The sequence below is a fragment of the Camarhynchus parvulus genome, chromosome 1A, assembly GCF_901933205.1.
Source record: "Camarhynchus parvulus chromosome 1A, STF_HiC, whole genome shotgun sequence".
Lineage (NCBI taxonomy): Eukaryota > Metazoa > Chordata > Aves > Passeriformes > Thraupidae > Camarhynchus > Camarhynchus parvulus.
The window spans coordinates 69,370,175-69,391,660 of record NC_044586.1 but is presented as its reverse complement, the minus strand read 5'-3'; the positions used below and the strand labels follow the sequence as shown (position 1 = coordinate 69,391,660).

At 53.9% G+C, this 21,486-nt stretch overlaps 2 protein-coding genes across 3 annotated transcripts; both read left to right on the top strand.

Annotated features, from left to right (window-relative positions):
* Positions 1–3,692: 3,692 nt before the first annotated feature.
* TMEM209 (transmembrane protein 209) lies at positions 3,693–12,626 on the top strand. Its single transcript, XM_030960923.1, has 15 exons — positions 3,693–3,795; positions 4,491–4,630; positions 4,742–4,800; positions 5,460–5,591; positions 6,002–6,240; positions 6,323–6,527; positions 7,013–7,188; positions 7,382–7,453; positions 7,932–8,028; positions 8,883–9,008; positions 9,673–9,770; positions 10,601–10,715; positions 10,802–10,899; positions 11,256–11,329; positions 11,448–12,626. Exons 2-15 carry the CDS (start codon positions 4,494–4,496, stop codon positions 11,500–11,502), a joined length of 1,683 nt encoding a protein of 560 aa, XP_030816783.1. The 5' UTR covers positions 3,693–3,795; positions 4,491–4,493; the 3' UTR covers positions 11,503–12,626.
* A 2,565-nt stretch (positions 12,627–15,191) lies between these two features.
* LOC115910645 (putative cation exchanger C521.04c) lies at positions 15,192–20,846 on the top strand. 2 transcript variants are annotated; one of them, XM_030960922.1, is made up of 20 exons: positions 15,192–15,299; positions 15,741–15,887; positions 15,970–16,091; positions 16,189–16,297; positions 16,380–16,496; positions 16,636–16,703; positions 16,777–16,890; positions 17,025–17,210; positions 17,295–17,397; positions 17,482–17,623; positions 17,705–17,888; positions 17,976–18,075; positions 18,154–18,272; positions 18,402–18,439; positions 18,639–18,751; positions 18,836–18,984; positions 19,160–19,254; positions 19,480–19,558; positions 19,822–19,930; positions 20,293–20,846. In XM_030960922.1, the coding sequence occupies exons 1-20, from the start codon at positions 15,239–15,241 to the stop codon at positions 20,364–20,366; spliced, it is 2,229 nt and encodes a 742-aa protein (XP_030816782.1). In that variant the 5' UTR covers positions 15,192–15,238; the 3' UTR covers positions 20,367–20,846. The 2 variants fall into 2 exon arrangements, with proteins under 2 accessions (XP_030816782.1, XP_030816781.1); XM_030960921.1 differs by having other exon boundaries at positions 17,976–18,272.
* Positions 20,847–21,486: the final 640 nt, after the last annotated feature.

The following is a 21,486-nucleotide window of genomic DNA, read 5'->3' as shown; positions in this document are numbered from 1 at the left end:
CAAAAGGATTCCGAGAACAGGCAGGAGCTGCCCCTGCTGGCACACCTGGGGCTCCTGGGGAGCAGAGAGAGGGGAGATGTTCAGCTGCTCAGTCCACCTCAGGAGAACGGGGAAAGCAATTCCCAGAGGAAAGTTTTAATAAAGATCTCTGTTGTATCACTCAGCATTTGTCAGCACCTCCCGAGGAGTCTCCTCTCACCTACACTCCCACCCCACTCCTCCCCAGGTGTCCTGTTGGGTTCACAGTCCCAGGCAAGTCCTTTGTCTCATGTTTTTGGGAACAAGGGGAGCCCCAGGCAGGGATTAGTCCTGTTTTGGCCTGTAGGATTGAGTCACCGTGTAACTGCTGTGTCTTGGGGGCACAGGAGAACTGCTCTGGTCTCTAAGGTTTAACCAAACCCAGTCCCTGGGCAAAAAGATCTCCACCCCCTCAAATTAAACCAAATAATAAAAATTTATCCCAAAGACAGGAGCCATCACAGGAATTTCCTGCTTCTGGAACTACAGCAGGAGCTGTGGTGGGAGTCAAACCCCAGCTGCAGCTTCCCGACTCCAATATTTCACAAGGAATCAGCTGACTGCCCACACGACCTGCCACGGCTCACTCTTTGCAAACAGGAAGAAGGGATTTAATCCAGGGCAAAATTAGAGCTGGTTTCATTACTCATGCTACATCCCACATGGATTTAAGGGCTGCCAAGAAACCCTGCCAAACCTGATGGCAGGATCCAAACTATCCCAACAAGCTCTGAGTGCCCTGATCAGCATCCTCTGCGGCCTCCACCCAGGGCATTTCATAAAACCCAAACCTTGGACTCACCCCTCATCCCTGGGGGGCTGCAATGGCCACGAGGTCCTAAAGGGTCTGGAGATCAGCCCTGAGCCATGGGCATCCATGCCATTGGAGTGAATCCAGAGGAGGCCCCGGAGCTGCTCCAGGGCTGGAGCCCCTCTGCTCTGGAGCCAGTCTGGGAGAGCTGGGAATGTTCCCCTGGAGCAGGGAAGGCTCCAGGGAGAGCTTCCAGCACATGGCAGGGCCTGCAGGGGCTCCAGGAGAGCTGCAGAGGGACTGGGGCCAAGGCCTGCAGGGACAGCACCCAGGGAATGGCTCCCACTGCCAGAGGGCAGGCATGGATGGCATCTTGGCAATGAGGAATTCCTGGCTGGGCTGGCATTGCCAGAGCAGCTGGGGCTGCCCCTGCATCCCTGGCAGTGCCCAAGGCCAGGCTGGGCACTGGGGCAGCAGAAGGGTTGGAGCCAGGTGGGTTTTGAGGTCCCTTCCCACCCAAACCATTCTGGGGATTCCAGAGGCTGCAAAGCTCCACAGTGCTGGCCCAGGGAGCAGCGGGGAGGCCGAGGTGACCCAGCAGGGCAGTGCAGGAGGGAGCTCACCAGAAGCAGCAGAGCCCCACGGGATCCAGCCAGCAGCAGAGCAGGTCTGGTGGCACCGAGCAGGTCCTCAGGGCAGCTCCACAGCCAGGATGTCACCAAGCACAGCCCCAGGTCCCCCCTGAGCCCGGCGCGGCTCAAACAAGCCCCAGAACAACTGGGCTGAGGCTCAGAGCAGCTCCCCAGGCGGGCGGGTGGGTGGAGGGTGTGTGGGTGAGGCACGCAGGGCTCTCCCCACTGCCCTGCAGAGCTCTGCTGTCACCCCGTGACTCAGGGACAGCCTGGGGACACCCGCGCGACACAAAGGCCAATCAGTCTCAGCTGCCGAACCCCCTCCTCACCTAAAATCCCTGCATTGACACAGATTTTCCCTGAGAGACACCAGAATGGATACGTGCCCCCAACAACAACAACAACTAGAAAAGCCTCAAAAATCATTAAATTTCAGTGGGGTCGGTCCATTTTTGTAAAATCCAGACCCTGTGTTGTTGCTGCCCCAAATGATGTGAACCAAGATCCAGTGTTGTAGCCTCTCCTGTCATCTGTAGGGAAAAATATCCCAGAAACTTTTCACCTTTGGATAGAAATATTTCACTGGCACGGCAAAGGGCTCCAGTGGCAGCTCAGCTCCTGGATAATCAGAGTTAATTGGCCATAACGCCAATTTATTTTGGATTACTGATGGGGGAATTATTATTTCTGTAAATGATGGATTGCCTCCATGTCCCCAATCCCCCTTGGAAATGCCCTGGATAAGGAATGAGTAGGGATTTCAGTATGTGCTTCACCACTCGTACACCGAGAATTCTTTTTGGAAGCAGAGCCCATATTTTTGATGTTTCTGGAAAATCTTTAGGCTTTAGGAAAATCTGAGTTTATGTCAGTGTAATAACCCTGGCTGCAATGGAGCCATGTATTTCCAACTCAGTTCTCCTTAAATTAGGAAATCAAGATCCTCAAATGTGGAGGGTTATCCTCACACAACCCTTTCCATTAACAGCATTTCAGAGCAGAAAAATGAAGTTACACCTGGATAAAAATTTGAAGTCGTGCATGTGTTGGAAATGATACAACTTTCCTAATTTTTAGTTGGTAATTTTAATGATTTATGAGCAGCACCTACTTTTAAAGCTCTAATAAAGCTTCTCCACAGACATTTATTATTACTCTGATCATGAAATCATCAAATAAGTTTGTTAAAACAAACCTGACAAACTTCAATGAACAAACCCAAAGAATTTGAAGGCTGGGCATGTGGGATCTTAAATGTATGGCACTTCAAGGATATTGGAGTAACCAGAAAATAGAGGAAATTAAGGCCTGAAAGCTTGGAGACTTCATGTCTGAGAAAAAGATAACAAAATTACTAAATCATTTGGACCAGATCAGTCTAAAAAGTGAGGAAATGAATAGGGAACATTTATTATAATAGTAACTAATGAAGAGGATTATGCAATTTAGAACCAATGAACATTAATTTGTTTGTTAAAATGCATAACAATGTGAAAAATGCATATTTTATGATTGGCTTTTCGCTAATATTAAAATGAATATTATATGAGTTGTGTTAGAAAGTGATGCTGTATTAATTCTCTTAAGTAGTGTGTTAAATAGAGTTTGAGGTTATAAAAAATGTTAAAATAGAAACTATGCTATGTAGGATACCTTTTTAAAGAAAGGACTCGCAGTGAGATAGCAGCCTCAGGACACCTGAATCTTTCAGAGAAAGAGAATTTATTGCTCCATTATCAGGAGAAAGGAACTTTTTCCTGCCTCAAAGGCGCTGTCAGGATTCAGAGGAAGAAGCTGACACTGCCCAGACAGAATCCTGTGTTTGAATGGAATTTATGCATCATGGATGAGGTGTATGAATATGCAACAGGCTGTTGTTTTTAAGGGTTAATCCTCTGTTAACGTGGGTCCTTTTTCGGGCTTATTTTGCCCAGAAAAGGTACCAGGACTGTCTGTAACCCTTTGTTTCTATTGTCTCATATTGCCCTAATCCAAACTGTCCAAATTATTATTACTCTACTTGTATTACTATTTTTATAACCATTTAATAACTATTAAACTTTTAAAATTTTAAAGAACAAGTGACTGGCGTTTTTTCACGGTAACTAAACAATTTAGCGATAAAGACAAGTAAAAAACCCCACAGCCAAACTGTGAGGGCTCCTTCGCCCCCCCCCAACATGGCGGCCCCCTCACGCCCTTCCCGCCAAAACCCGCGCGCGAGTGCCCGCCCCTCTTGGCCCCTCCCCCGGCGCGGCCGGTGACGCGGCGCGAGCGCCCGCGCAGGCGCACAGAGCGCGAGGCCCCGGCGGCGTGAGGGGAGCGGAGGGCCCCGGCGGGAAAAAGGGAAAAAACTGCTCGGGCTGAGGGGAAACGGGGCCGATCTGCCGAGAGGTGAGGTGGAACATGGGCGGGGGGCACGGCCGAGCTTCGGGAGGGGGACGGGGAGGTGTGGGGAGGGGGAGCGGTGAGGTTTGGGGAGGGCGGTTGGGAAGGGAGAAGGGAGGTTTGGGGAGAAGGACATTGAGGTCTGCAGAGATGAAATGTGAGGAGGGGGATCAGGGAGGTTTGCGGAGTGGGAGGAGCAGAGGTTTGGGGCGGGGAAAGAAGGGAAGTGTGAGAAGCGGGAGAGTTTAAATTTGGAGAGGGGATCAGAGAAGTTTGAGGAGGATCATCGAAGAGGTTTGTGCTAAGGGAGAGGAGAGCTTTGGGGTGGGGGAAAGGTGAAGTTTGAGGAGGGGACAGGAGAAGTTTGGGGAAGGGGTTGAGGTTTGGAGGTGATGTGAGGGCTGCCTGCCTGGGACAGGGTTGTCTCCTTCACATAAGGTGTTACTGGACATAGAGGAGGAAATAAAATCTGTGGGTTTCATATGATAGAAAATACTCTGTTACCTACTGAAATAAGTGAGAATTTTTGCTAAAAGCACTGCTCTTGCCTGCAGGAGGCAGGAGTTTTTTCTCATCCTTTTGAAGGACGTTATTATTCAAAAATGAGGCAGGAGATGGACACTGTTCCTCAGTAACCTGGCTGAGAACCTTCCTGTTGATTAAAAATTCACAGATTTTGCCTTTTCCCTGTGTTCTCACAGACAATGACACCGAATAAGAGTCCAGACACTTCCCTCATTGACCTTGCTGTGAAGATGAGGAAACAGGCTGAGACCAGGAAGGTGGTGCTGGCCTGGGGACTCCTCAATATATCTGTGGCAGGCATGATCTACACTGAAATGTGAGTTAACTGTTCCGTCTGATCCAAACCAGCAAAGATTCCACCACGTGGAGCCCTAAATATCCCCCAGGATGGAATTTCTGCTAAATTCTCCCTTGTTTTGCTTTTCAGGACTGGGAAACTCCTAAGCACCTACTACAACATCACCTGCTTTCCACTCTGGTACATTGGTGAGTCGTTGAAGCATTTAAATCAAATTTCAGGATTGTTTTTTACTCATTTTTATTGTTGGGAGATTGTTTTTAAGGCAGGGTTGGTTTTTTTTCTGTTTGAGTTTTAAACTAAAACTTTGTTTTCCTTTCTGTGATCTCCCTTGAAACTGCTGGAGTTCCATTCTTTTTAGGGGCAGATAAGGAGTGTTAACAGCTTTTTCTCTATGGGAAATGGGCAGGAAGGACTTAATTAATGTGTGAAATCTGTTTTAATGTGTGGATTAAAGCTTTAGAAAGCCTTGATTTATTTTCCTGCTGTGTTGTGCTCTGGGTGTGGGTGATATTTTACAACAATTCGAGTTGGTTTCAGAGGAGGTTTGGGGAGAAGGACACCCCAAGCTCTGTCAAGCAGGATGGAAAGAAGCAAGAATCATGAGATTTCTTTTTTGGAAAATAACAATTCCGTTTTAAAAAATTAAAATTTTAAATGTATACATTAATTTCAACGGTGAGGAAAATTATCTCCAACGGTTCTTGCCTAAGAAAGTGAAGAAATCTTGGATACTTCCCCAAACTGGCAGCACTAATAATGACCTGTTTTAAATAGACATAGCCTGGTTTTGCCAGTAATGTCATTTTTGCTCAAACCATGACAGAAACTCGTGTGTTTCTTGCAGAATTCGCCCTGGCAGCCCTGTTCAGCCTCAATGCCCTGTTTGACTTCTGGAGGTACTTCACCTACACAGCAGCACCAGCCAGCTTGGTGACGAGTCCCAGCCAGCAGATCACGGGCTGGCTGCACAAGGCAGGTGGGGAATGAACCCTCTTTTTGTTCTTTTCCACGGTTTTATTGTTGTTTCTGCAGTTCTGTGTTCTTTGTTCTGAATTGTCTCCTCTGACAAGAGCTGTAAGCTGAGCTGGGTGTTTGGGGTTGTCCTGTGCAGGGCCAGGAGCTGGGCTCCGTGCTGTGGTTTAGTTTGTGCCATTTGAGGTGGAACTAATTGTGTTTTAGGTAATTGAGACGTTAATTAGTGTGGTACAGATGGGAGCTGATGGGATATTAGAGACTCCCCCAGCAGGATTTATTCTGAGCTGGGCTCCCAGGTCTGTGTTTCATCTGAGTTGTGTAGGGACCAGCTTTGAGCGTGTCTACAATGGCAGTAATTATTTTTCCAACGAAGAAGGGCACTTTGGTGACGTGCAGGTGCTTCCCTTGCAGCTGGACAGACGAGCCCTCCCCGGGAGGCCGCGGCCAAGCGGGTGCTGTCCCTGACGCCGTCCCCGCCCACGCAGGGCCAGTGCGTGCTCAGCTACAGCCCCTCGCGCTCGCCCAGCGCCAGCCCCAAGTTCTCCGCGGGCTGCCTGAGCGGCTACAGCCCCCAGCTGCAGGCTCTGCCCGGGGCCAGCCCCTCCCACAGCCCCTCGGGCACCTACTCACCCAGCAGCAGCTACACCAAGGTAACCACCAGCACGCTCCCAGTGGCACAGCTTCAGCCTTGGAAGTGGAAATATATTAATTCTTTTTTTGTTTTCTCCCAAGGTTTCCAGCTTCGGCCACTCTCCCAATGGATCTCCCTATTCCATGAGTGTGGGGCCTGTGGACAGCGCTGGGATCAGGTCTCACTACCGATTCTCCCCCATCCTGTACAACAATTCCACCTACAAAGACGACTGCATCACAGATGTCAAATCCCTGGACACCTTCCTGAGGAACGAGGAGGAGAAACAGCACCGAGTTCAACTGGGTAAACTGGGGGGGTTTGCTGGGAAAGGCTTGGCAGGGAAGAGGAGTTGGTTTTACCCAGCGTTGGCTTTTGTGATGGGAGAAGTAGCAGTAAAAAGGCACCACTGGATTCTGGATCACCTGGGAGTTGGGGTGTGAGGTAGAACCCCATTGTTTCCCCTTCAGGCAGTTTTCCTCCAGTTATTCCTTGGAGCAGGAGCTAAGCATGGCAGTGCTGCTGGATTATCTGTGTAGCACTTGGTGGCTGTAATGGACTGAGATAAGATCACCTTGATAAGAGGGGGATTTTGTCCAAGTGGTTTCAGATAAGGGGCTGAATCCAGTACATTTTTCTCCTGGGTCAATCGAGATAAGGGGGGACAATCAAGATAAGGGTTTCTGCAGAGTGACTGCAGTGCATTCACTCACACTGACCTGTTGTCCCCGTGCTGTTTCTCCAGAATCACTTGGCAATAATTGAACTTCTTAATGAATTAATCTTTCCAGGGAGCTCGGATTCCAGCTCTCCCTCCAGCAGCCCAACGTTTTGGAACTACAGCCGCTCCATGGCTGACCACGCACAGATCCTGAGGAAGTTCCAGTATCAGCTGGCCTGCAGGTCCCAGGCTCCTTCTGCACACAAGGATGAAGCTGATCTCACCTCCAAACAGGCTGCAGAAGAGGTAAATTCCACCAAAAAATGGTCAAGAGGGAGAAATGGGATTTTAAAATGTACCTTTGTGCAGAGGTTTGGATTTGAGCTGGGTCAGTCCTCCAGCATTCAGCCAACTCCTTCCTTTTGCAAGCAGCAGGAATTGTCACAGACCCTAAAAACTCTGTGAGGTTCTCATGTGGATTTAATAAACCTTCCCATAGGTTTGGGCTCGGGTGACAATGAACCGGCAGCTCCTGGACCACATGGATTCCTGGACAGCAAAATTCAGGAATGTGAGTGCCTCTCTGAGGAGTTCCAAGTGGGAAAATTCCTCCATGTCCTGTGGGCCTGCGATGGGAAGGGGTGCAGTGCCTGGCTGAGGGTTGGGCTGCTCTGTCACACACAAATCCCACACATTTCTCATCTCCCTGCTGCCCTCAGCCAAACGGGAGAGGGACTGCAGCCAGCAGTCTGTGCTTGCAGGGCTGTGGTTCATAATCCCCTTTCCTCAGTGGCCAGAAAAGCTTCACCTGATACAGATGGGTTTTCCCAACTCCTTTACATTGAATTTTCTGCCTTAAGGGGTTACTTAACTTCTGCCTGGCTTGACAAATTAAATTAAATTAAATTATTTCTCTCTTTGATTGGCTTCAGTGTTTCTGTTGAACTGCCTTGTGCTTGTGGTGGGGATGATTGCAGGGTGTAAACGGAGGGGTTTATTAAACATTCCTGTTGCTTCTGAGCTTGAATTTCCCCCTTTTTCCCTCCCAGTGGATCAATGACACCATTCTGGTGCCACTGGTGGAAGAGATGGAATCGGTGAGCACTCAGCTGAGGAGGATGGGCTGTCCAGAACTGCAGATTGGAGGTAGGATCAGCAGCCTGGGAATTCCTTGGAATGGCTGGTACATAAATTAGGTCTGGGAAATACTTTTGTCCCATTTCTGCTCTCTTTTGGGGTTGTCTTTGTTCCATCTCCTGCATTTCTTTAAGCTGGGAAGGTTTTCTGTGATACTTCTATAAATATCAATGCTTGGACACTTGGGTACAATTCTTAAATTCCTCTTTTTTTCTCCCATAAATTTAATTTTACAGCTCACGTTATCATTAATAATAATTGATTATTAATCATGCAGAAAGCATTTCAAAGACAGATGTGCTGTAAATTCTCAGTGTCTCCCAAAGTCTCACTGTCTCCACTGCTGTGTGCTTTCCCAAGTTCTTCCTTCAATTCACCCACTTCCTGAAAGAACTGGGGGTTTAAAATTCTGATGAACTGGGGTCTGGTTTTCATGTCAGGTTAGGATTCTGTTGAATCCTGCTGCTTCTCTGGTTGTTTCAAATTAACTGAGAAGTGGCTTTGATGGCTTTGAATTGATTCTTTTTGGCTTGTCCTTAGAGTGTTTCCTCCAAAGCTACTGTTGCAAAGTGCTTAACAAACCTGTAGGTGCTGCTTTTGTTTTCACTGTGTTTCCGCTGTTGTTTCCGCTGTTGTTTCCGCTGTTGTTTCCGCTGTTGTTTCCGCTGTTGTTTCCGCTGTTGTTTCCGCTTTGTTTCTCTCCTGCTGCTCTTAAGTTCCTGTTGCTTCCTTGTAGCTGATGTGAAGGGGATTTGTGCTACTTTGTAGTGCCTGGGCGGTGTTTGGGGTGTGAATGTTCCCAGGCTGGGCAGGGAGCTGGCAGTGCCCCCCTGAGGCTGAGTCTGTCTGTCTGTCTGTTCCAGAAGCCAGCATCAGCAGCCTGAAGCAGGCAGCCCTGGTGAAAGCTCCGCTCATCCCCACCCTCAACGCGCTGGTGCAGTACCTGGACCTCACCCCAAACCAGGAGTATCTGGTGGAAAGGATCAGAGGTTTGTGGTGTTTAAGTTCTGATTGCAAAACATTTCCATCCTGCAGGGAATTTGCTGGTTCTGTATTCCAGAGAGCTGTGCCTGCATCCCTGCAGTGTCCAGGGCCGGGCTGGACAGGGCTGGAGCACCCTGGGACAGTGGGAGGTGTCCCTGCCATGGCAGGGGGGGCAATGGGTGATCCTTCAGTTTCCCTCCAATCCAAACCAGTCCGTGATTTCCTCCTGCCTGCTCAGGGTGAAATTGAATCACTTCAATATCCACAAACGAAAATCCTCCTGTAACTTCACCTCTTGGATCAATATCTTCTCTACCTATTTGAATTGTTCCCATTTTCTACACCAGAACCTCCTTTGTTTAGAGAGGCACTTCCAGCCCCCAGGAAGTGCAAACTGCAGTCATTGCAGTGGAGTGCAAACTGCAGTCATTGCAGTGGAGTGCAAACTGCAGTCATTGCAGTGGAGTGCAAACTGCAGTCATTGCAGTGGAGTGCAAACTGCTGTCATTGCAGTGGAGTGCAAACTGCAGTCATTGCAGTGGAGTGCAAACTGCAGTCATTGCAGTGGAGTGCAAACTGCAGTCATTGCAGTGGAGTGCAAACTGCAGTCATTGCAGTGGAGTGCAAACTGCAGTCATTGCAGTGGAGTGCAAACTGCTGTCATTGCAGAGCTCTCCCAGGGAGGGTGCATGAGCTCCTTCCGCTGGAACGGAGGAGGGGATTTCAAGGGCCGCAAATGGGACACGGACCTTCCCACCGACTCCTCGGTGAGTTCCAGCACGCCTGCATCCCAGGGATGTTTGCATTTCGGGGTAGGGTTTGGAGGGAGCAGCCAGGAAGCCTTTGAGGAGCATGGGGAAATCTGAAAATGGAGCTTTGCAGCTTTGCTGCTGGATATTTAAAGAGATTGGAAAATCAACCTTGAAATAGGATTTGGTTTTCTGGTGGTTAAATATTCGGAATTGTCCAGCTATGGAGCAGCTCTGAGTGTCCTGATAAACAGGAAAAGGGCAAATGAAGAAGTTTTGACATTAATTTAAGGTTATTAGAAAAAAAAATTTAGACAATTTCTTATTTTTATTAAGTGTGGGTAATAAAATGCTGTGAGGTCCAAGGTGCATCTCCCAGATTTTTTCAGATTTGTGGTATTGTTTTTTAGCAAATCCTCCGTGCTCCCTGCCAGACAGCTCCTGTTGGGTATAAGGAACACAGAAAGCACCAGATCAATTTGCTGATGTTACCCACATAAAATATTGAGAACTCTCCAGAAAGGGTTGAGCCAACCCTCAGGCTGCCCCAGGCCTTTGTTTCACAATTTTGGCATGATAAGACTTGTGGGCAGCCCAGGCTTTGCAGGGATTGCCATGAGGGAAAGGGAGAAGGTTCCTTGCTGGGTGTGGGGTGGGCAGAGCTGTTTTTTGAGCTCCTCTGCTGTTCTCAGCCAATCTGAAATTGGTGATTTAGGCATGAAGCTGCTCCTAAGCCTGGGGTTAAGCCAGCATTGTAACTGCAGTATCAAAGACTGGGATTAACTGCTGGGATCAGGAAGCTGCTGGGTTTTGGAGCATTGCAGTGAGATTTGGTTGTGTTTGCCCAGATCCTGATGCACGTGTTCTGCACTTACCTGGACTCCAGGCTCCCACCTCACCCCAAGTACCCCGATGGCAAAACCTTCACTTCCCAGCACTTCATCCAGACTCCAGATAAACCAGGTATGGGCTGGCCTGCAGCTGCTCTTTTCCTCTGGGATCACAGCAGCACCTCTGAAATCTGTTTTTTAAATCAATTTTGAATTCAGACACTTCAAACGAAAACGTGTTCTGCATCTACCAGAGCAGCATCAACCCTCCCCACTACGAGCTGATCTACGAGTGCCACGTCTACAGCCTGCCCAAGGTACAGGGCTTTGTTCTCCTCCTGCTCTCAGGAATCATTTCCAGGGCTGATTTGGGCTCTTTTTAAATCCTAGACACGTTTCTGTCCATTGACACAGAGGCTGGTCCAGCTTGGTCTTTGCCCAGCACGTGGTGCTTACTCTGCTGCTGAATTCTACCTGTGGTGTCTGTTTAGGAGACAGGATCTCTTATTTATTTTCTGCCAATTTATTGTAAAACCCCAAATCACAGTCCCTGGTGTCACTGATGTCACCCCTTGAGGCCCCTGCACATTCCAAGGGGCAGTTCAAACTAGGAAAATCCGGAGATTTTGAATTGCTTTGATTTCTAAATCCTTATGTCTCTCTGTGGCTCCAGGGCAGGAACAACATGTTCCACACCTTGCTGATGTTCCTGTACATCATAAAGACGAAGGAATCTGGGATGCTGGGGTAGGTATCCCATGGGACCAAGGATGGGAACGGTGGGCTGATAATTATCGGTGCTAAAATCGAATTAACAGCAGCTTTTCAATGGAAACGGCTAATTGTGATCCCTTTGGTTTTGCAGGCGTGTAAATCTGGGATTATCAGGAGTCAACGTCCTGTGGATCTTTGGGGAATAGTGGGATACAGCTCTGGAGGACAGTGCTGCTGCTCTGAGGGATCAGCTGGGACTGAAACGTGGATTTGCTGCAGACCAGGACAATTAAAGCTCAGCTCTGTGCACAGAGGGAGCAAGTGCCTGTGATTCCCCCGTGGATTTTGTCAGGGCACTACACAGAATGTTTCACTGTGGGAATGAACTCTGGGCAGGAGTTCTCCTTCCTGCTCCTCACCCCAACCAGTGCTGTTTAAACTGAGCTTTGCTGATCTCAGACTAAACTAAACTAAACCAAACCTTTGAAGGTGCAGCTGGAACAGCCGCCTAGGGCTGTGCACAGCTCTGAGCACTTGCAGGGATTAAACAACTTGGACAACTTCAGGATCCAAGAAATTCCCAGTCTGGAAGCTCAGACTCAGTTTTGCTTCATTTTATTCTGCATGATAAAAACCCATTATTTTTATCCCTGATTATTGGTGTAATTGTGATTTCTGACCCCTCAAGATGTTCCTGCAGCTGAAGAGGAAAGACAAAACCATGTTTGTCTTGCTGAGTTCAGCAAATAAGAATTTTACTTCTATTTTTAATTTTTATTTTCATTGTTTTGTACGAAACCAGCGTGGCCTCCCCTCTTAGGGAGCCTTGAGAGCTCTGAACTCCCCAGGTACCTTCACTGCCACCAACTCTCACCTGCCTTTGCTTTTGAATTTCATTTTCCTTCAGCTTTTTTCACTAATCACCACCTAATTTGGGAGCTTTATGCACCTTGGTGGGACACCAGGCCCTACACACGCACAGGTTTTTGGGAATGTACCTTTTTTGGTAAAAACACTTGAATTTGTGTCAAATAAAGAATCAGTCAATATTTGTCATATTTCTCAAAGGGGCAGGGGGAGGATTTGTTGTAAATTCTGGTAAATGAGTATTTTAGAGGTGTATATAGGACCATAAACACATGGAATCATTGTACTGTATTTTTTACTGAGGGGAGGGAAAGAGGAATTTTTGGAACTTTGCTGTTTTTTGGTGTGAACTGACTGGTTTTGGGGACTCTGTCTCTCTTCCCTGGGGGACCTGGGTTTTTCCAAGAACTGGTAACAAAATGGCTCATTTGGTTCTTGTATTAAATGAGTTTGTTTTATCCAACACTTTCTGGGGTTTTTCTTGTGTTCAGCATGACCACATCTGTCCATGTACCACAGGAATGCTCAAGAACCAGGTTTAGCTGGGTTTTACCCCAAAACTCTCCCCTTCAATGAGCTCTGTTAGTGTCACATTCTAAAAACTTGAAGTGCAGAAATCCCCTATTTCACCAAAAAGTGGGGATCCTCAGGAAGAGCCCATCCCACAGGGCACCCTTGGGTGACCTGGGCTCTGCAGCCCCAGGACCCTGCACGTTTTTGGGGTACCCAAAACCCCACATCCCTCTGTGCTCCCAGGATCCTGCACAGCCTCTTCCCACACAGCCCCCACATGGATCCCTGTGCACCCCAAAGGGTCACACAGCCCAGTCCCTGTGCACCCCAAAGGGTCACACAGCCCAGTCCCTGTGCACCCCAAAGGGTCACAGAGCCCAGTCCCTGTGCACCCCAAAGGGTCACACACCCCAGTCCCTGTGCACCCCAAAGGATCACACAGCCCAGTCCCTGTGCACCCCAAGGGATCACACACCCCAGTCCCTGTGTACCCCAAAGGATCACACACCCCAGTCCCTGTGCACCCCAAGGGATCACATACCCCAGTCCCTGTGTACCCCAAAGGATCACACACCCCAGTCCCTGTGTACCCCAAAGGATCACACAGCCCAGTCCCTGTGCACCCCAAAGGGTCACAGAGCCCAGTCCCTGTGTACCCCAAAGGATCACACAGCCCAGTCCCTGTGCACCCCAAAGGATCACAGACCCCAGTCCCTGTGTACCCCAAAGGATCACACAGCCCAGTCCCTGTGCACCCCAAAGGATCACAGACCCCAGTCCCTGTGCACCCCAAAGGATCACAGACCCCAGTCCCTGTGCACCCCAAAGGGTCACACAGCCCAGTCCCTGTGCACCCCAAAGGATCACAGAGCCCAGTCCCTGTGTACCCCAAAGGATCACACAGCCCAGTCCCTGTGCACCCCAAAGGGTCACAGACCCCAGTCCCTGTGCACCCCAAAGGGTCACACAGCCCAGTCCCTGTGCACCCCAAAGGATCACAGAGCCCAGTCCCTGTGCACCCCAAGGGATCACACACTCCAACAAATCACACCCCTCAGCCCCTGTGCACCCCAATACACTGTGCACTTCAATGCACTACACACCCCAGTCTTTGTGCACCCCAATACCCAGTGCACTCTGCTGCCTGTACACCCCAATACATCACAAACCCCACTCTCGGTGCACCCCAATATATCCCACACCGCAGTCAGGCTCTGTGCCCCTATTACCCATCCACCCTGCTCCCTGTGCCCCCCAGCACATCACACACCCCAATACATCACAGCCCTCAATCCCTGTGCACCCCAATAGATCACATCCCTCAGTCCATGTGCACCCCAATACGTCACACCCCTCAGCCCATGTGCACCCCAATACACTCTGCACCCCAATACATCACAAACCCCACTCTCTGCTCACCCCAATATATCTCACACCCCAGGCAGGCCCTGTGCCCCCTATTACCCATCCACCCTGCTCCCTGTGCCCCCCAGCACATCACATCCCAATGGACTCTGCACCCCCAGTACAGACCCCAGACTGCTGTGTACCCCAGTCCTGGTGCCCCCTGACACCCCGTGCACCCCAAATTCATTGTGCACCCCATTCCTGCTCACGTTCTGCACCACAGCCCCTGCTCCCCATGAACCTCCTCCTTGTGCACCCCAACACTGCACACCCCCAGCTCCCCATGTACCCCAACACTGCACACCCCCAGCTCCCCATGTACCCCAACACTGCACAGCCCCTGCTCCCCGTGTACCCCAATATATGGCAGATCCCTGTTCCTACAGGCCCTAACTCTGCACCCCACATCCCCGTGCACCCCGATTCACGGCACAGTCCAGATCTTGTTCATTCTCATCCCTGGGCACGCTCCCTACACCATGCACCCCAATTCCCGGGCACCCCGATATACCACACACCCCATATCCCTGTGCCCCCTGCACCCCAATATCTGCACCCTCTCACCTGTGTATCCCCATATACCGCGCACCCCTCTTTCTCTGCACCCCAAACACCGCGAACCCCGCTCTCACTGCACCCCGTTCTTCCACGGACTCTGCTCTCTCTGCACCCCCAAATACCGCACACCCCGCTCTCTCTGCACCCCAAAACACCGCGCACTCGGCTCTCTCTGCACCCCAAAACTCCGCGCACCCCGCTCTCTCCGCGCCCCGTTATTCCACGCACCCCGCTCTCTCTTCACCCCAAAACACCGCCACCCGGCTCTCCCTGCACCCCGTTACACCGCACACCCCGTTATTCCACGCACCGCGGTCCCCGCGCATCTCGATCCCTGCGCACCCCTTTCCACCCCGCACCGTGATCCCCGCACACCCCAATCTCCGCACGCTCTCCCCAGCGCACCCCAAACCACCCGCACACCCCGCTCCCCATTCCCGCCCCGTTACCGGGCGCATCCCCCGCGCCGGGGGCGGTGCGGCCCCTCCCGCCGGGGCGGGGGCGGCTCCCGGGGGCGCGCATGTCCGGCCCCGCCCGTTAAATTCCGGCGGGCCGGGCCGGGCCGGGACCACCTGCGCTGCACCTGCTGCTCTCGCCATGGCCGCTGACATCGAGCCCGGCCGCCGCCACCGCCGCTGCTGCGCGCAGGACACGCCCGGTGAGCTGAGAGGGGCGGGCACCGCCGGGGCTGCCCCGTCCCCGGGCACCGCCGGGGCTCCCCCGTCCCCGGGCACCGCTGCGGCTCCCCGTCCCCGGGCACCGCCGGGGCTCCCCCGTCCCCGGGCACCGCCGGGGCTCCCCCGTCCCCGGGCACCGCCGCGGCTCCCCTATCCCCGGGCACCGCCGGGGCTGCCCCGTCCCTGGTCCTCACCGGGTCCCGCCCCTCCCGACCCGGGCACCGAGCGGGATTTCCCGCCGTGTACCGGGCGCTGGTGGGGTCCCCCCTCCTGAGCATCCCTGGGTACCGCTCTGTGTCCCCCCCTGCGGGGTCTGGGGACCAAGGTGACACCCCAGCACAGCGGCACTCGGCTGTCCCGCCGTGCCGAGCCCGGGCAGGGGTGGGGATGTGGCCCCAGGGTGACTGCAGCAGCTCCCGCAGATGCTCCCAAGGTCGCGGATTCCCGCGGTGACAGCGACGGCCCCCGCCGGGGCTCCCTCTGCGACCGGCACTGCGCTGCCATCAACAACGTGCAGGGGGACCTGGGGGAGCTCGGCTGCCACCTGCACCATCCCCGTGTCCCCCCAGGTAGGCTGGCGCTGGGAAGGGCTGGGGATGGGGCCCTGGGGGGTCCCACAGCCGCTGTGACACCCCCGTGTGTCACCCACAGCCACGTCCACCCCGTCCTGCTGCCAGCAGCACTCGGAGGAGGTGTGTGAGAGCTGCCTGGTGAAAACCACCCTGACGGCCGAGAACGCTGTGGAGGCCAACAAGCTCTCCAACAACTACAAGGTGGGTGGGGGCACCCATGGGTGCTCCTGGAGGTCTGTGATGGGGTTTAATTTTCTTCCTCTTCGCTCATCCCAAAAAAACCCTCCTCTCTCTGCAGTTTGGCTTCAAGAAATGGAAGAGCCACGTGACGGCGCGGCCCTGGGAGGACCGGTCCGAGATTGTCAAGGAGCTCTACTCTGACCTCAACATCGTCCGAGGCTCTGGAGGTGGGTGGCCCTGGGGACAACCAGTGTGGATTTGGGCAGCTGCAGGTGACAGTGGTCCCACCTGGTGCCTTCCCTCCCGCAGGGTCCACGCTGACGTGTGGGAATGTCCTTTACCTGCTGCTCTTTGGCTGGTGGCTCTCGCTCCTCTACGTCCTCGTGGCTGCTGTGATGTTCATCACCATCATGGGGGCTCCTTATGGTGAGTTCCAAATTTGGGACCCCCACGTGAGGGCTGGATGAGCTCAGAACGGCACCAATGGGGTTTGGGGTCTCCTGGGTCCCTTCTCCACAGAATGTCCCTGTAGGTGGAAGGGACACTGATGGCTGTGTCCCCACAGGGAGGCTCTGCTGGGACCTGGCCGGGTATTTCCTCTGGCCCTTTGGCAAAGTGATCCAGAAAGTGGAGGTAAGGGTGCTTTGGGAACCCCTGGGGGGTCTTGGGGTGCCCTATGCACACCCTGACATCCCCCTCTCCCCAGGTGCCCAAATCCCATCAGGCATGTGAGGCCGGCGTGGGGGAGAGCTCAGCCCTGCTCGGGGGTCCCACAGCGCTCTGGTGGCGCCCGTGGTGCTGGCTGGGCACTGGATACTGGGTGAGCCCCATGCTGACCCCAGGGCCATCACCCCTGGAGCCCCCAGTGCGGTGGGCAAGGTGCCCACGGGCCCCTTCCCTCCCCTGGCTCGGTGGTTTGGGGGGCAGTCCCTGAAGGTGCCCCCCTGTTCACAGCACCACGCCAGCACTGCGGTGTGGCTGTGCCTGGGATACCCAGTGCTGGCTCTGGCCCACGGGCTCGTGTGTGTCACCGCCTGGCTCCTCATCGTCCTCATCCCCGTGGCCAAGCTGAGCGCCCGCGCCACCTCCCGCGTGCTGCTGCTGCCCCCGGAGCGCGTGCTCATCCGGCCCCTGAGGATGGTGAGTGGCTCTGGGCAGGGCCAGGGTCCCACACCTGCTCTGGGGGGATTTGGGGCTGGGGGTGACCCTCCTGTCCCTCCCCAGAGAGAGGTGCCTCTGGAGGGAGAGGTGATTCTCTGCTGCTACCGCGCTGCCAACCCCTACTACTACAAATACGCCGTGGATGGCATCAACGTCTTTGCCGTCAGTATCCTTCTGGCAGCTGCAGTGGGACGGGTGGGGGTGACCCCAAATCCACCCCCTCTGCTGTGTCCTTGACTGGCTGTCCCAGACCTGCTGCCCCTGGTGCTGGTGACGCTGGTGCTGGGCTACGTGGACAGCCCCAACCACCTGACGGGCTCTGCTGTCAAGTTCACGCTGGCCCTGCTCTCCATCATGCCCCTCTCCTACTACATCGGCATGGCCATCGCCAGGTGAGAGGCGACGGGGGACACTTGGTGGCCAAGTGGGGACACTCCAGCCCTGCTGTGACGCCCTTTTGCTCCCTTTTGCAGCATCTCGGCCCAGAGCAATTTCGCGGTGGGGGCGGTGGTGAACGCCACGTTCGGCTCCATCACCGAGCTCACCTTCTACATCACCGCCCTCATCAAGGGCTCGCGCGAGGGCAACCGCTGCTACGCCGAGGTGGTCAAGTCAGCGCTGACGGGGACACTGGTGGGCTGTGTCCTCTTTGTGCCGGTGAGACGGGTGGCACTGGGAGCTGGGAGGGTGCTGTGAGCAAAGCACTGATGGGGATTTTCTCTGGGGGGTTTTCCCGTCCCCAAGGGTCTGTGCATGGTGATCGGGGGCATCCGGCACCAGGAGCAGCGGTTCAACAGCCGCTCTGCGGGCGTCAGCTCGGCCCTGCTCTTCCTCTCCGTGGGAGGTGAGTTGGGGACAGGGCTGTCCCCAGGGCTGGGGGTCCCACCAGGGTGGGTGCCTGCTCCATGTGCTGTCCCTGCAGGCGTCTTTGCCCCAACGCTCTTCTCCAAGGTGTACGGGAAGCTGGTCTGTGGCGAGTGCCACAACGTCACCCAGAACCCGCTGGGCCACTACCTCTGCCACAACTGTCACTTTGACCTGGTGAGTGGGGACCTGGACCCCAGCAGGGGGGATTTGGGGTCAGGGATGCTCTGAGCCCCCTGGCTCTTGTGCTGGGTGGTGGCTGTCCCTTGTCCCCTGTATCCCTGTTGACAGGTGCTCTCTCTGCAGATGGACAACAACGGCACCCTCTACTACAGCCACGTCCAGTGAGTGTCCATGCAGTGGGGACAGGGCTGTCCCCACACTGGGGTGGCACCCCCTGGGTTTGGCCATGTTCCCGCATCCCTCCCAGGGCCCCTCTCCACCCCAATGATCCAGTGCCCCATTTCCTCATCCCCAGGGGAAGTCCCCTGGGTGTCCATGCTGGACCCTGGTGGCATTGACAGTGTCACCTGTGTCCCACAGACCCCTGGTGTACACGGTGTCCATCCTGCTCCCTGCTGCCTACCTCATCGGGCTCTTCTTCACCCTCAAAACCCACACGCACATCTACGACATCCACATCAGCGACTGTCACAGTGAGTGTCCCCAAACGTCCTGGCTGCAGGGCTGGCTCTTGTCACTGCTCTGCAGTGTCCCACACGCCTCTGCTCTCTCCCCAGTGCCTGGCCACCACCACAGTGCCGTGGTGCACTGGTCCCGCTGGCGGGCCCTGGTCATCCTCCTGCTCTCCACCCTCTGCATGTCAGCCTGTGCTGACCTGGCCACGGAGCACATCAGCCCCATCCTCACCAACTCCACCATCTCACAGGTGAGCTGCCTCTGGCTGTCCCCGAGGACCAAGATATGCCCTCCAGGGATGGGGACCTGCCCTGGCTGCAGCTGGAGCTCCAGAAGGAGTGGGGGAAAGGTGCTGAGATGCTCTGCACAGTTGGCCAGGGCCTGGATGTGGTCAGGCCCAGGCTGATGTCACCTCTCCCCTGCAGTACTTCATCGGTGTCACTGTGCTGGCAATGGTGCCCGAGCTGCCAGAGATTGTCAATGGCATCCAGTTTGCCCTGCAGAACAATCTGAGCTTGAGGTGAGATGGCTCCAAGGATGAGTTTTGGGGTGGTTCCTGTGCCCTGTCCCAATCCCATTGCCTTGGTGCCATGATGAGCTGCCCAGCCACTGGTGGGTCAGAGTCCGTGTCAGCTTGTCCTCAAGGAGATGAGTCGCCCAAAAAGTGGTGTCAGAAGTGGGATGGGCTCTGTGGTTTGGCATTTTCTCACCCAGACACAGCTCCTAAGTTGTCCTTCCTCCCCAGCATCGAGATCGGGAACTGCATTGCGGTGCAGGTCTGCATGCTCCAGATCCCCATCCTGGTGCTCTTCACCATCTTCTACGTGAGTAACCCCGGGACAGCCCTTGGGGACCTCCTGCAGCAGGGCTGGGGACACAGTGTCCATGGGACATGGAAGGACACAGCTGCCCTGGCCAGTGTCCCCTCTGCTCAGTGCAGGGCAAGTGGGGTCAGATGTCTCCTGGTGTTGTCCCCACCCTGGGGACGTGTGGCAGAGGGGGTTTAGGGGGTGACACACACGTCCCCAGACAGAGTCAGTGTGGGCTTGTCCTGGTTGGCCATAAACCCCAATCCTCCTCCTCGCAGCCGACCAACTTCACGCTCGTCTTCAGTGACCTCCATGTCTACGCCAGCATGTTCAGCGTGGTGCTCATGAACTACATCTTCATGGATGGCAAATGTGACTATTTCCAAGGTGAGCACCTCCCCCAGGGCTGCTGTGGGGCTTGGAGCATGCCTGTATTCCCTGGGATGTGGGATGGGGGGCTCCTGGCTCCAGCCCTGGCATCATCTGCTTTTTGGGGCTCTTGGCGTGCGGTGACCTGAGCGATCCTGGGGTCTTGGTTGACCATCTTGGAGCTGTTCCCCTGCAGCGGCTCCAAGGGGGATCACTCCCATTTCCCCCATTAAACGCTTTTAAACTCCCTTTTAATGGACATTGTGTAGAGAGCCATGGAAGTCCTCTACAGGGGGCTAATCCAGACCACTCCAGGTCTAAACCCGTGTCCCTCCTTGCTCCACGGAGTAACTCCCTCCACCCCTGTCTGTCTGCCCCAGGCACGGTGCTGGTGATGGTTTACTTCATCCTGCTGGCCGTGTATTTCTTCGCCCCGTCGCCCAGCGGCTGCTGAGGTTTGGATTCTCCTGTCTCCAACCCCCTCGTTGGGATCAGCACCCATCAGGACCTTTTCCATGTCTCAGGGACCTGGCCGGGCTGGCTCCGGTCTGCAAGCGCCGTTTCCCGAAGCTCCTGCTGCTGCTGGGCTCCCCCGTGGGCCTTCAGGGATGGAAGGGTGGTGGCAATGGGATGGCTCCCAAAGTGAGGAGCCTCAAAGGCAGAGCACGTCACACGGGCATCTCCAGCCCACACTCGAGTGGCTGGAAGGAAAACTGTCCTTAGAGGAGGGTCTGGAAGGGATTTCTGTGTGTCTCGAGGACAGAGCCCTCCCTGGGATGTGCTGCACTGGGAGGAGGTGCCTGACAAGCCCCTCACCCTCCCAGGCCTGGCAGGGGCCTGGGAATCGCACACGGGATGTTTGATGGCACCAGAAATGCACCCAAAGGTATTTTCAGCTGTTTTGTCATTAAAGCACTTTTGTACAAATCAGAAACAAACTTGTTTCTCCTTAAATGAGCCTCAGGCACCAGCCTGGGCCCCTGTGTGGCCACCATTCCCTGTCAGAGCTCTGTCACCTCACCCCAGGGACAGAGCCAGCAGGGTGGCTGTGGGCTCCAGCTTTCTCCATGACCCTCCCAGAGCTCCAGCTCATCCAGCCTGTCTTCTCTGACTGTCTTTGGTCCTCCTGACTTTGAGGGCTGTCCCAGAGTCCTGAGAAGGTTCAGGGATGCTCCTGGTGTTGTCCATAGGGTGTGACAGGCTGGGGACATCTCCCTCCACGCAGGGAAATGCTGGTGGATGACGTGAGAGGACAAAGTTGTGGCTTGGATATATTTATTATCTTTAAAACAAAAACAATCCCAAAGCAAAGCACTGACAGATCATTAACACAGGCAAGGAGGCTCTGGTGCCTCTTCCCTCTCCTGTTCCTTCAGCACAAAAAGCAGGGAGTGCTGTCACAGCAGTGTTGGACTCTGACGGGATGGACAGCCCTGAGTGAGGCAGGAGGCGGCCTGGGACTGCCCTCCTCTGCAGGGAAGGCAGCAGTCATTAGTGATTCATGAAGCTGCTTGATTAAGCCTTTTGTTTTCCTAGGGAGGCAGCAGCAGGGCCAGTCCTGCTGTCCTTAGCCT

Coding starts and splice junctions, on each gene's coding strand:
- LOC115910645 (XM_030960921.1), top strand. CDS start 15,239: ATGGCCGCTGACATCGAGCCCGGCCGCCGCCACCGCCGCTGCTGCGCG. Junction 18,440..18,638: donor CTCTACTACAGCCACGTCCA/GTGAGTGTCCAT, acceptor TGTGTCCCACAG/ACCCCTGGTGTACACGGTGT. Junction 19,931..20,292: donor CAAATGTGACTATTTCCAAG/GTGAGCACCTCC, acceptor TGTCTGCCCCAG/GCACGGTGCTGGTGATGGTT.
- TMEM209 (XM_030960923.1), top strand. CDS start 4,494: ATGACACCGAATAAGAGTCCAGACACTTCCCTCATTGACCTTGCTGTG. Junction 7,189..7,381: donor CCAAACAGGCTGCAGAAGAG/GTAAATTCCACC, acceptor ACCTTCCCATAG/GTTTGGGCTCGGGTGACAAT. Junction 10,716..10,801: donor CCAGACTCCAGATAAACCAG/GTATGGGCTGGC, acceptor TTTTGAATTCAG/ACACTTCAAACGAAAACGTG.